The sequence below is a fragment of the Sinocyclocheilus rhinocerous genome, unplaced genomic scaffold (genome assembly GCF_001515625.1).
Source record: "Sinocyclocheilus rhinocerous isolate Xijiao unplaced genomic scaffold, SAMN03320098_v1.1 scaffold1767, whole genome shotgun sequence".
Taxonomy (NCBI): domain Eukaryota; kingdom Metazoa; phylum Chordata; class Actinopteri; order Cypriniformes; family Cyprinidae; genus Sinocyclocheilus; species Sinocyclocheilus rhinocerous.
This window is the reverse complement of record NW_015646318.1, coordinates 53,260-64,018: the sequence shown is the minus strand read 5'-3', so window position 1 is coordinate 64,018 and position 10,759 is coordinate 53,260. Positions and strand designations below refer to the sequence as shown.

Genomic DNA, 10,759 nt, shown 5'->3' with positions numbered 1-10,759 from the left:
AATTCATTCTTTGCCACTAGGTGCCGCTTTTGGAGCGGTAAAAAATAGCGGTTTCCCCGGTAACGCTGTACACAAAGCAGCACTGCGCTCACAAACGCTGGTTTATCAGGCATTACAGGCATGATGAAATGAAAATGAGACCAATTGGACCAATCACCGCAGATTAGCATCATGCAAAGGAGGGGTTTGGAAAAATGAATCGTTGAGCAAATCGTTTGTGAGTCCTTGAGCAAGTAAGGTAAAAAATAAATGCATATTATAAGACAATGAAAGTGTTTTTTGACCTTGCATGCATGTCAACCTGTTGTTGGGGACTCCCAAAACCAAAATATGAACCTTTCATTACCCATAATAGGAGCACTTTAAAATGTAATTTATTCCTGGGATGTAAAGCTGAGTTTTCAGCATCATTACTCCAGTCTTCAGTGTCACGTGATCCTTCAGAAATCATTCTAATATGCTGATTGATGCAGAAAGATTTCTGATTATTATCAGACAGTGCTGAAAACAGTTGTGCAGCTTAATAATGTGTTGTGGAAACTGATACATTTTTTATCAGGATTCTTTAAGGAGTTTCAGAGAATTGCATGTAGCCTATTTGAAATTGAAATCTTTTCGATCAAAACTGACAGTACAGACTTTTATAATGCCTTTTATAATAATCTTATTTGAGGTGTTTTCAGCAAATTACAAAATTTGGGGCAATTAATGTTGTCATTATCATCGAGTTCGCTCACCACGACAACAGCCAGCCCAATGACTGTGATGATGCCAAAGGGCACGAGCACCATCCCCATCCCGGCGCCCTCCACCGACGCCACGGGCAGCTGTGTGGAGTTCAGGCCGGTCTCATTGACGGATGTCGTGACGGAGCGGAAGGTGGTCCTGAACGTCACGTTCTCCGGCTCAGTTCTGGGCTCTGCTGAACTTGTGAGAACAGGAATGAAGGTGGTGAGGGGGAGTGTAGGGGCTGGGAACGGGGTCAGGGTTTGGGTGGAGGTGAACATATCGGGTTTGGTGGTGGGCAGAGACATGGTTCTTGCAGGATGACGAGTGCGCTTTGAAGGCAACCCTACAGGGATTCAGTCCTCCAGCAGGCCTCGGCCATGACACTCAGCTGATCCTGAACTCCTGCAAGAATCCTGTGAAAGAACATTTGATGTTAGATTGATAGATACAATTTGACTTTGTTTTTAAACATAGTGAGCTAACATACTGACTACTAACCTACCTAAATAGGCAGCTAGTGGGTCTATGGAAAAGTATAGGAAAAACCGAGAATACAATGAAATTGTAAAAAGGATAATAAAAGTAAATAAATATTATGACACTTTATACATGTATTTCATTTTTAGATTTTATTTTCAATCTTTCTGAAGACTGAAAATAATGGGAATAATCACTTTATTTTATTCTGTTGACAGCCATAGATTTCTTTCTTTTCAGGTTTGTGTATCTAAATATATTTTGCTGGTGGGTAGAAAAAAGAAACAGTGTAACCTAGAAACATAAATGTTTTCCAGATCATAATTTACACATACTATAATTTTTTATTTTTCACAGTATGCATGTTGGGTCTTAATACATGAAAATATATAGATTTTTTTAATGTCTCTTCTGCTCACCAAGGGTGCATTTATGTGATCAAAAACAAAATAAAAACTGTAATATTGTGAAATATTATTACAATTTAAAATAGTCATTTTCTATCTGAATATATTTAATTCTGTGATTTTTCAGCATCATTACTCCAATCTTCAGTGTCACATGATCCTTCAGAAATCATTCTAATATGCTGATTGATGCTCAAGAATTTGCTGCTCAAGAAACATTTCTGATTAGGCTATTATCAATGTTAAAGTTGTGCTGCTTCACATTTTTGTGGAAACTGATTTTTTTTCAGGATTCTTTGATGCATAGAAAGTTCAAGAGAACAGCTACTGTCACTTTTGATCAATTTAATGTGTCCTTGCTGACTAAAAGTATTAATTTCTTTCAAAACATCTTACTGACCCCAAACACTCTGCAAAAGATGGGATTTGGTCAAAATGAGGTGTTTTAAAAGACAGTGTAACTCCTAAAAGAAAATGTTAAACCCAAGTTTTCTATCTCTTTATGAACGTCTGAGATTGAATTAAGAAACATTATTAAAATTTTAGTCACTGTATTTGAAAGCACCCACTCGATTAGAAACTCACAAAGGGAAAAAGGGAATTTTAGACATTCATGTTTGGAAAGCAGCGGCTCTATCAGTGAGAAAATCTGTGTGTGATTGCATGATCTTGACTGAATGTGTGGGTTTGTGGCGTGAGTGTGTGTGTGTGTGTGAGTACACGAGTACAAACCCTGTGGACGACATATGGATGTGTGAGCTTTTAAGATACAGTTGGCAAACCGCAAGCTTCCTTCCACATTACAACCGTTAGGATCCGTGTGTATGTGCGTTTGTGGGGGCTGGGGGCTGGAGGCTGGAGGCAGGAACGAGGTTCGACGCTTAAAATAGAGAATAGGAGAATCTGCTGTTGAGATCTCGGTGGATGTGAATGAGATTGTAGAAATCTCCTAAACCGCAGCCTGTCTCCATTCACAAAGAGCTGCTTGTGCAGTTAAAGGGGCATGTCAAAAAACGACAATTCAGCTATCATTTACTCACCTTCATATCATTCCAAATCTGTATGACTTTCTATAAGTCATGGAATGGAATTCTTTTGAAGCCACTTGATAACTTTGCTATTTGCTGAACATTTGACTTGAAATTCAGATTTTGGTGTGTTCCTCACACAAAGCTATTGTTTGAATTCTGAAGACTCTGTTCTGAAGAATATTGTGCATGAGTCAGACTACTTTTATGATACATTTATGATGCTTTTCGTCCAATCTTTTGTTGTATGGACAAAGCAGTGTGAGTATTATTTATTATAATACATCTCCTTTTGTGTTCCACAGAAGAAAGTAAGTCATATGGGTTTAGAATGACATACAGTTATACAGTAAATGAATGTAAAAATTCCTCCATCCAGAAGTGACCATTTTAATAAATATTTAGCTTGATTAACACAAATATACAAGACTTTTAAAACAAAGATAAACAGCTTTTGATGGCAGGGATCGCCCTTTTTTAATATTAAATTTGATATGTACAGTTAAAAAGTTTGTGCCACTTTGTACATACTGCTAATTTTATTCTGCAAATACAACACCATTCAAAATGTTGGAGTCAGTAAGATTTTTTTTATGAAAGAAATGAATACTTTCATTTAACAATGATGCATCAGACTGATCAAAAAGTGACAGTAAAGTACAGTTCTTGTGAATTTGTATTCTTCAAAGAATCCAGCACAGCTGACATTGATAATAATCAGAAATGTTTCTTGAGCAGCAAATCAGCATATTGGAATGATTTCTGAAGGATCATGTGACACTGAAGACTGGAGTAATGATGCTGAAAATACAGCTTTGTATCACAGGAATAAATTACATTTTAAAATATATTCAGATAGAAAACATTTATTTGAAATTGTAATAATATTTCACAATATCACTGTTTTTACTGTATTTTCAAATGATTAAATGCAGCCTTGGTGAGCATAAGAGACATCTTTCAAATACATTAATAAAATCTTATGGATCCCAAACTTTTGAACGGTATTGTATGTATGCAAGTGTGTATGTCTGAATGTGAATGATATAAGTGTAATATTTCACCCCAAAACCAAGCTTCTTTTTAATACCATTTTAATATTTTTTTAATAACAACCTAAACACATTTTCTTTTCATATTTTGTGTCACACAAAAACATCTCCCTACTGTAATGTAAAAAGAAATTAAGAGAGAATGCTTGAAATGTAAAAAAAAAAAACAGAATAATGAAAAATTGGGACGAAAATGTACGTAATTTTCATGACGATGAAAAAGATCTTCACCCATTCACCCAGAATATCTTCTTTTGTGTTCTGCAGAAGGAGGGAGATCATACAGGTTTGGAAATGCATCAAGGCAAGTAAATGATGACAGAATTGTCATTTTAATTCTCCTAATATGTTTTACATAATATATTTTTTATTGTTTTTCATTTGAAGTGAAATTTCAATTGGACATTTTTACATGAGATTCACGCATAGTTCTCCTGAAAGTGGTTGTGTGTGCGTTTTTGTTGCCGTTAGGTAGTTTTCTCCCTCCCTGCAGCAGCGGGCAGCAGTGGGTGTCGTGGCAGGATGTGGGTAAAGGGTGGCACAGAGAGAGAAACGGAGACAGCACCAGTCTGATACTGTACCTAAGAAGGCAAGTACCCAGAAACACGGCTCACGTTGAAAGAGATGCGTTTCGTAAGAGATGCACACAGATGTGCTCTTGCTTTCCCTCGCTGTTTCTCTCTCACTTTCTAACAACAGGCTTCAGGCCACCTGCGACTGACAAGCTGACTCGGTCTTCTCATATATTCACACACTTGCATATTTTAGATGATCGGGAAAATTGAATGTTGTTTGCTTAGGCAAACTTAGTACAAGTGATTTGAACAAACCCTGAACACTAAGAAAAGACCAGAATTTCACTCTTGGACTCTCACTCTATAACCAGTAAGTAATTACCTATAGCAATACCCAGAATACCACAACAATCAGCTAAAACCAGTGTTTTTTTAGTATTATTTATAAAATATTCATGAATATTTTGAATTAGCTTTTATTTTAGACTTTCAATTTAAATTTTTGTTTAAGTTGTTTACTACAGTTCTTTTTATATATATATTCCTATATAGCTTTAATTTTTATTTCAGTTTTAGTAATTTTAGGACTTTTATTTCATATTCTTTTTTAATAAATAGCTTTATTTATAGCTTGATGCACTGACCACAAACAGTAATTTCAGCTCGTCCCTCGGTATGTATAAACAAGCAAAAACCGCCTTTCCAGTAACGCATCTACAAAACCAAAGTGTTTAAAAGCAGAAATATGCAGCTTCCGTTTTCTTTAAAGCACTTTGAATGATTCTTCCGTGCACAATGTGTTATTTGAGTTGTTCAAATCTAAATCATCTATTATGCATCAATTCCTGGATGAAATTTGCTGTATGTAAACACTACTTTTTTTTCAGATGTCACATCCCTTTCTAGTGTCCTTGCACTTATTATACAAATTCACCCCTTTTTATTGTCATCACAGGAGTCATTTATAATTTTGTGGTCTTATATAAGATATAACTTTGCACAGGCAAGTAATTTTTGTGATTTTATTTTATGTTGACACGTAATTTTTAAGTCTTTTGGCTGCATGTACTTTCAAAAGTACATTATGTATTTTGAATCGATCCTGGTGCAGTGCATTGCTCTATAGACTTCCATTGCAAGTTTGTTTAGAAACACTGAAATAGTCAACAACAGTAGTCAAAACTCCTACAGGTCCTTGTCTTCCTGTAAACTGATCTTTTTCCCTGTCAAAGGACATTCAAACACAGGAGACAGAAATATCTGCAGTCGATCCCAGTAATGTTAATGGTTAATTATCTTCTTACATAATCATTTAGGGTGAACGCTCTGTCTCTTCACTGTGCGTTTCACAAACAGTCTGCACACTTAATGAAGAACATGTTAGTGCCTCAGCCAATCAGAACGCTCTGGGCTCTCTTAAGCCTGCCTCCTCGACCAATCAGAGGCCACCACAAGACAAAGATAGACATACCTACAAAGACACCAAAATAACATGCCTGCTCCTTTGCCTTATCAGTTATAAATCTGTTTTTCTGCATGAACTGAATTGTATCGAGCATTTAAAAAGTGTAAAATGAGTGTAAATAAGCTGAGGTCTAATAAGAAACTGTTTGTCTCTTGTCAAAGGCTGCTGATATGAGAGACACTGACCTGTTCATGAAGAAATGTGGCCACGGCTGATGTCCTTCCAAGGTTTTCCAGGCAGCCGATGGAAAAAAGGAGAGGGAATTTCTCCTTTCACCCCTCCTCCTTCGTTCCTCAGCTAGAACAGAGCAGCTGAGAGGCTGTAAATTGAAAGGTTTTTCCCCTCTAGGTCCCTGTGTTCACCACATTTTCTCCCTCCGTACAAAATCACGTCTCGTTTCTTCCTTCTCAGCTGTTTTCTGGTTTTCTTTCATAGCATTTTATTCAAAGACCAGACTTGAGGAGCTACAAGGATGCTACAAACCCAAGCTATGTGATCCAGTAATGTCCCTCCTCCTTTCCTGAACTGCTATTGGATGGCTGTGGGGCAGCTGTAGGCTGTGATTGGCTCGTCTGGCTGTCCGTCTAGTTTAGCAAGGATGAGGACAGGATTTAGTGGTTGGACACACCAGATGCTGTGAATGTGCCCAGGGAAGAGAGTTCAGGGATTTTAACCCCTTGCTGTCTCACATGTGCATTATGTGAACTGAGGTGAGATGTGTTATGAGTGATGGTTAGGGTCTCAAACGTTTATGGAAAAGCATTTTTGTAGTTAATTTTAGTTGTTTTATTCAATATTATTTCAGTATTAATTAATGTGTCAGGAACATGTCAGGGTCACTTCTGTTTTCTTTCTAAAGATGTATGTTTAATTGTTTAGATGTATATATTATGTTAATATATAATTAACATAAGAATGGCACAAGAACCACCCAATTCGTTCTCTCTCTATACAAAAATGTGTGTGTGTATATATATATATATATATATAATAAAACGTATTACATATCTAAACAATTCTAAACAATAATATAGTGTTAATATATATTTAACATAAAATATAGATATATACAGTGCCGTGAAAAGGTTTTTGCCCCCTTCCTGTTTTTTTTTTGTTTGTTTTTTTGCATATTTGTCACACTTAAAAGATTCAGATCATCGAACAAGTTTTAATATTACGCAAAGATAACCTGAGTAAATACAAAATGCAGTTTTTAAATGATGATTTCATTTATTAGGGGGAAGTCGTGGCCTAATGGTTAGAGAGTCGGACTCGTAACCCAAAAGGTTGTGGGTTCGAGTCTCGTACCGGCAGGGACTGTAGGTGGGGGGAGTGAATGTACAGCGCTCTCTCCCACCTTCAATACAACGACTGAGGTGCCCTTGAGCAAGGCACCGAACCCCCAACTGCTCCCCGGGCGCCGCAGCAAAAAATGGCTGCCCACTGCTCCGGGTGTGTGTTCACTGCTATGTGTGTGCACTTTGGATGGGTTTAAATGCAGAGCACTAATTCCAAGTATGGGTCACCATACTTGGCCACATGTCACGTCACTTTCACTTATTAAGGGAAAAAAGCTGCCCAAACCTGCCCCAAGGCAAAAGCCATTGCTGACCAAAAAGAACACAAAGTCTCGTCTCACATTTGCCAAAAAATATCTTGATTGTCCCCAAGTCTTTTGGGCAAATATTTTGTGGACTGATGCAACAAAAGTTGAACTTTTTGGAAGGTGTGTGTCCCGTTGCATCTGCCATAAACCCAACACAGCATTTCAGAAAAAGAACATCATAGCAACAGTCAAACATGGTGGTGGTAGTGTGATGCTCTGTTTTTCCCTTAATAAATGAAATCATTATTTCAAAACTGCATTTTGTATTTACTCAGGTTATCTTTGTGTAATATTAAAATTTGTTTGATCTGAATCTTTTAAGGGGGGCAAATATGCAAAAAAAAAAAAAAAACAGGAAGGGGGCAAAAACCTTTTCACGGCACTGTATAATGCTGTCATGAAAATTTCACAATGCAAAATCTTAATGCTCCTGGCATAATTTTCATTATGAAAACTACAACAATTTTCAATTAAGTTTAAATTAAATATGACATGTACATAATGATATACTGTATGTTTTTAATTAATTTATATAATTATAATATTATTGAAATAAACAAAATATCTAATGTCAGAAAATTGATCAGTGATGGAAGAAATTATCCCATTTTATTAATAAGCCTAGTACTGATAATAACTGTATAAATATTGTTATATTTTAATACCTAAGTGTTTTAAAGAGAATTATTAAAGAGAATTAAAGAATATTTTTGTAGTAATTTAAAAGTGTGTTTTTTTTGTTGTTTTTGTTGTTTTTTACAAATGAGTAATTTGTTTACTTGTTCATTGTAGGCATACAAAATGAAATTAGGTTATACTATATTTATTGAATATTATTTATTAGTGCTTCTGCTTGTTCTCAAGTCAAGTGCTATTTCGTTAATAAAATTTAAAAAAAACATGCAAAATATTACTCTGTTTGATGGCAAAGTTTTGAGGGTGTTTCAGTGTAGCCTTTACCTCCTCATCAAACAAGGCTCTGCATTCTGCATCCTGATATTTTTTTTGTCTCTTTCATGGTACAGCGCCTTTAACACCCGGCAGCCTTCACTTTTAAAGGTGCCTTTACCAGTCAAAACAACATTTTAATATCAGTATTAAACATTAATATTACTAAAGTGCCTTTTATCCAACATATATGTTGATGCTAAGTGCTAGCCACTGTATGTGGGACAACAAATCCTTGCTTAAAATGAATTGTTGACTAAAATTAATCCAAAAGATGGATGGATTATGAATGATGTCATTCTAAAAGTGGGCTGAAGACTGAAGCACATCCGTTGCCTAATGTTTTGTAACAATTAAAATGTCACTGTCATGTGTTCATTGTAGTACACAATCTGCAGATGGCGTCGTCCATATGCTATTAAAAATATCTTTCTGGCCAACGCTGCCTTCTAGCGGTGACAATGCATTAGTGCTGATCCACTCTAATCCTCTTATTTGTCTGTTTATGAAACACAAGCCAAACTGCTCTCAAATTAACTGTCTAACATGCTAAGAGGAGGAGATACAGAGTAAATATAATCCTTAGTTACAAGATAATACATGCAAGCAACACTCAGTGTACCATATGCAATTTTTTTTACTTCATTTAGCCATGTATGATTTCATATCCCTTCTATTTCTATGGTAAAAATACTTTAGTTTTAAATTGTTCATTACAAATTATATTATATACGTAGCAATTTGAGTGTAAAAGTTGATATTTGAAAAACTGATGGATTTTATTTTTGTTGTTTATTTACAGAGGCCAACATAAGAAATTAATTAATAAAAAAAAACAAAAGAACAACTTGGTTTTAGTAATCATTTTAGTCAATTAGTATAATTTTAGATTATGTAATATACAGCACCATTGATATTAAATAGTATAATATAAAATAAATATTGATAGTTTTTAATGAATATGAAAATTGCATAGTATCATGACCCAGACATGGTTTTGTGAGGTTTTGTAAGATTCAACCATATAGGTCATTTTCAAAATCAGAAATTATATTTTACTTCTTAACAAATAGCCTAAGCATGTTTCCCTCTTAATTCACATTAAAGTCTGAAATTAACTTTATTGTGTTAAATGTTCAGTCAGATTATATTAACAGCATGAAGGTCAAAACAATATTTTTCACCAAACATGATGTTATTTGGCTAATTCCAGCTGTCTAATGTAAAATATATGTCAAATAACCCTTTAAGTACAAAATCAACATGCAATGGCATTAGCAATCATTTTACTTTCATATTGTGACATTTCTGAATAAAACAGGATATTCAGTGCAAAAAAATAACCTGATTTTATCCATTGGAAATGGACTGGACATTTAATCTTCTCTTTATGACAGGTGGTTTGAGAGCAAAGGATGAAAAATAAGAGTCGTGATGTCAGCTGAAAAGAGAAGCAGAACATTTGTTTCATGTTGTAGATATTCATCACACCTGTCACTGTGAAACACTAATGACTCGGGGCCCAAAATCTAGTTCACTAAAAATAAGTTCTGGATAATTTTACCAAAGCTCCTCTCATTGTCACCATGTAATTGATGAAAATACTTCTCAAAAAGCATCACATAATTGCTTGAAGTTCCTGTAATTCCTCATTTCAACACTAAAAGAACTGTTAAAGGGAAATTAATTTGTGTTCTGAAGATGAACGAAGGTCTTACGGGTTTGGAACGACATGAGGTTGAATAATTAATGACAGAATTTTCATTTTTGGGTGAACTGTCCCTTTAAATTACCATGGTATTATTTGTTTGTTTTTGTACATGGTAATTCTTTTACCAGGGTATTCTTTGAAGTACCTTGAAATACAATGCAAATACATTGGTCAGTGATGGTCAACAAACTAACAAACGAATACCAACGCACTGCATGACTCATGAGACATGGTACCATTGTAAAACCATGTTTAACAATAACAAGTACTAAAAGTACTACAATGTACAATGGCACTACTATACTTCCCATTAGAAGCATCACTTTCAACAGCTTTCAAACTAAATTAAAGCTTTCCCTCCACTATTAGAAGTTTAGTTTCATTTTGTCCTCTCTCTTGTTGTTGTTATATAAAAAAAAATGGGGCTAGTTGTCACATGTCAAATGCTGCTCTCAAACACCTAGTTCAAAACAAACAAAAAGTTTTAATTTAGTGTGAAGGCTGCTGAAATTATGATTTTCAATGCAATAAAGTGATGCTTCTAATGGGAGGTATAGTGCCATTGTACATTGTAGTACATTTAGTACTTGTTATTGTTAAACATGGTATTGGTACCATGTCTCAAGTAATGCAATGCGTCGGTATTCGTTTGTTAGTTTGCCTACTATATAATCAAGGTAGATTTAAATGTTTTTAATGGCAGGCTCCCGTTGGGGCATGTTGTCACAAAAGGCCCACATTTGTTAAATATCTTCTTTTTTTTTTTTTTATGACAGCGGTGGAAATGTTCAATTGCCTTTTGCAGTCTTTAAGATGTGTGC

General features: G+C 35.2%; 1 protein-coding gene across 2 annotated transcripts in view; it reads right to left on the bottom strand.

Annotated features, from left to right (window-relative positions):
* LOC107707260 (uncharacterized protein C3orf18 homolog) overlaps positions 1–6,238 on the bottom strand; it is a 9,595-nt gene extending 3,357 nt beyond the window's left edge. Inside the window, exons 1-2 of one of the 2 annotated variants that reach the window (XM_016511249.1) lie at positions 5,859–6,238; positions 738–1,142 (exon numbers count right to left, since the gene is read on the bottom strand). In XM_016511249.1, the coding sequence (XP_016366735.1) occupies positions 738–1,034 (297 nt within the window). In that variant the 5' untranslated portion in view covers positions 1,035–1,142; positions 5,859–6,238. The remainder of the gene's footprint in view (positions 1–737; positions 1,143–5,858) is intronic. The other variant, XM_016511248.1, reaches the window with a different exon arrangement.
* Between the last annotated feature and the right edge of the window lie 4,521 nt (positions 6,239–10,759).